Below are 2,342 nucleotides of genomic sequence, written 5' to 3'. Positions count from 1 at the left end.
GAGCCTGTAAATCACCAAGTTGAACCCCCCCCCGCTGATATTGATGAGGTTAAATAAGACCCTCGTCGTGCAATATGATGTAACTTCGCACATGTATTAAAAAAATAGTAGGCCTAATGTTTAATAATGTCACCGACTCCTTCTACCTCATTAAAATAATTAAATAATATTAAATATTAATTAAAATTTAGTTAGTTTCTAAAGATGTCTCCCTTTTTTTAATTGTTAAACACACAATAACAAACATACAGGAAGCAAGAATTACAGAAGTGTCAAATATAAATAATAGAAAAATTATCTGAAGTCATTTAAAAACACGCAAAAGAGAAGCTTTGCTATTCCTCCATTTGCACATTCATCATTATCCAACTGTAGGAAGATAAAACTGAAGATAAAAAATGTCCAACTATTTTAAAGGTTTATCTCTCCAGTTAAAAGCAGTGATGGAGTATCGATGTCCCTAATCCAACCCACTTTCACTATTCGTAGGTGAGCTGCCGCCGCTGTAGCTGTGAAAGTGGATCATCATGGAGGATCCACTGTAAGGGCGGCGCTCAGTCAGCCAAGAAATCTATTTATAACCAACATCTGCAACTCGTCACCAAACAGGAGGAAGTCCCGACTAATGTGGACCGGCTCCTGGAGGCCTCAGGTTCCTGACACTTTCTAGGTTTAATGGCTCCGATATCAGACGGAGAGACCAACATAAACAAGCAGAGCAATATAGGTTTTATTGTTTTACAGGATTAAAATTCATTAATAAATTAAAAGTAGATTTAATATATCGTATTATCTATCTATTATCTACAAAGAGATCTGGATGAATGATTAAAATAAAAAGTACAGTTCAAGTATCAAAATATACCTAAAGTACCAAAAGTAAAAGTACAGAATGACCCATTTTAAATTAATATATTAAAAGTATTGAACGTTGAGCTAATTTACTACTTAAACTACTTTATATACTGCAGGTGAAACATCTTTAATCTTTAATAAGACAGTATGTATTTGATTATATTTAGCATTGTTCATCAAAATCTGCAGAGACAAATATAATGTAAATAAATGTAGTGGAGTAAAAAAGTGCATTTTCCTCTAAATTGTTAATATAATGTATATATCATATATAATTTATGCACAGTGAATAATGAATTACTCTCTAATTTAGTCTATTTAATTATAGTTAATGTCTATTTTTATTACACAATTAGTTAATTAAATGCTTTATTCCCTTGTGGTCCTCCATAGGTCTTATTTGACAGTAATAGCTTCTATTTTTGTAGATAATTACATATAACAACATACATACAATAACAATCTGATCTTTTCTTACACTAATAATACTTTATAAAAATGTACATTTTGTCTTTGTTGCTTCAGAAACGTCACTAGATGTCAGTAAATGGAAAAACCTCCACTGAGCTAAATCTGAAATCCTTGTGTGGTTTTATATAAAAATACTTCAATCTCAGTACAGAAATAACACATTTATTTAGAAAAGAGCACAATTCAAACAAATCTTCAATTCAAACTCATTGGGCTACAGAGGAAAGCTGAAGTGCAGCAGGTGTTTAATGAGGAAGAGGAGGAGGAGGAGGAGTGGTCGTCACATCTGGGCTTGAAGGTAATGCTCGTAATTGGCTCGAAGGACAAACTCAAAATAAGGTTTTGACTTCAAACTGCTCAACTCGTCCAGATCCAGCAGCTCTTTGACGTCGGGCAGATACGTCTGCAAGGGAACTCCTGAAAAACACACAGTCATTCATTCATTCATTCATTAGGGGACAATATGGAGTCCAGTTCATTTATTAATGATTATTGTGAAGCATATCTGTACGTATACACAGATGATTTTGGATTAATCCAGATAACAAATTGGAGGAAACAGGATGGTGATTAGAAGCCGACTGGTACGGGTTTTTAAATCCGATTTAGAGGGAAAAGATTCACAGATTACCGATTTATTTGCTGAAAAAAAGAACAATATGACTCTGGAAAGGTACTCAGAAAACAGCTTTCTTAAAGACTTTAAGAATATTTAACTTTAACATGTTAATTTAACATACAGGCTACAATATATAATAAATTAAAATAAAATGAATAGCTAAACAACAGTACTGTCGCTGTAGTTTCTCAGGGTGAGGCTAAGGTTATGTTACAGGCCTGTGCTATTAGTGTTCATTATATATGATTTTATCACGAGCCCCCATTAGCTAATACAGAACATTAAGAAACCAAAACAGAAAAGACTTTTACATTCAAAACACCACATATTTAAATCATAAATATAATAAGGAGTAGTTTTCCTACATCACTATACACATTATTTTCACATATATACA

At 32.8% G+C, this 2,342-nt stretch overlaps 1 protein-coding gene across 1 annotated transcript in view; it reads right to left on the bottom strand.

Moving 5' to 3' along the window:
- Positions 1 to 1,468: 1,468 nt before the first annotated feature.
- Positions 1,469 to 2,342, bottom strand: part of nup133 (nucleoporin 133) — a gene marked incomplete at its 5' end in the record, with an annotated part of 12,499 nt that continues 11,625 nt past the window's right edge. The window contains 1 exon segment of the mRNA XM_035660829.1: positions 1,469 to 1,743. Coding sequence (XP_035516722.1) covers positions 1,607 to 1,743 — 137 coding nt within the window.

Source organism: Morone saxatilis, unplaced genomic scaffold, assembly GCF_004916995.1.
Source record: "Morone saxatilis isolate NCDOM2014 unplaced genomic scaffold, NCSU_SB_2.0 Contig17, whole genome shotgun sequence".
Lineage (NCBI taxonomy): Eukaryota > Metazoa > Chordata > Actinopteri > Moronidae > Morone > Morone saxatilis.
The sequence above is the reverse complement of the archived record's forward strand: the minus strand, read 5'-3'. Positions and strand labels throughout refer to the sequence as shown.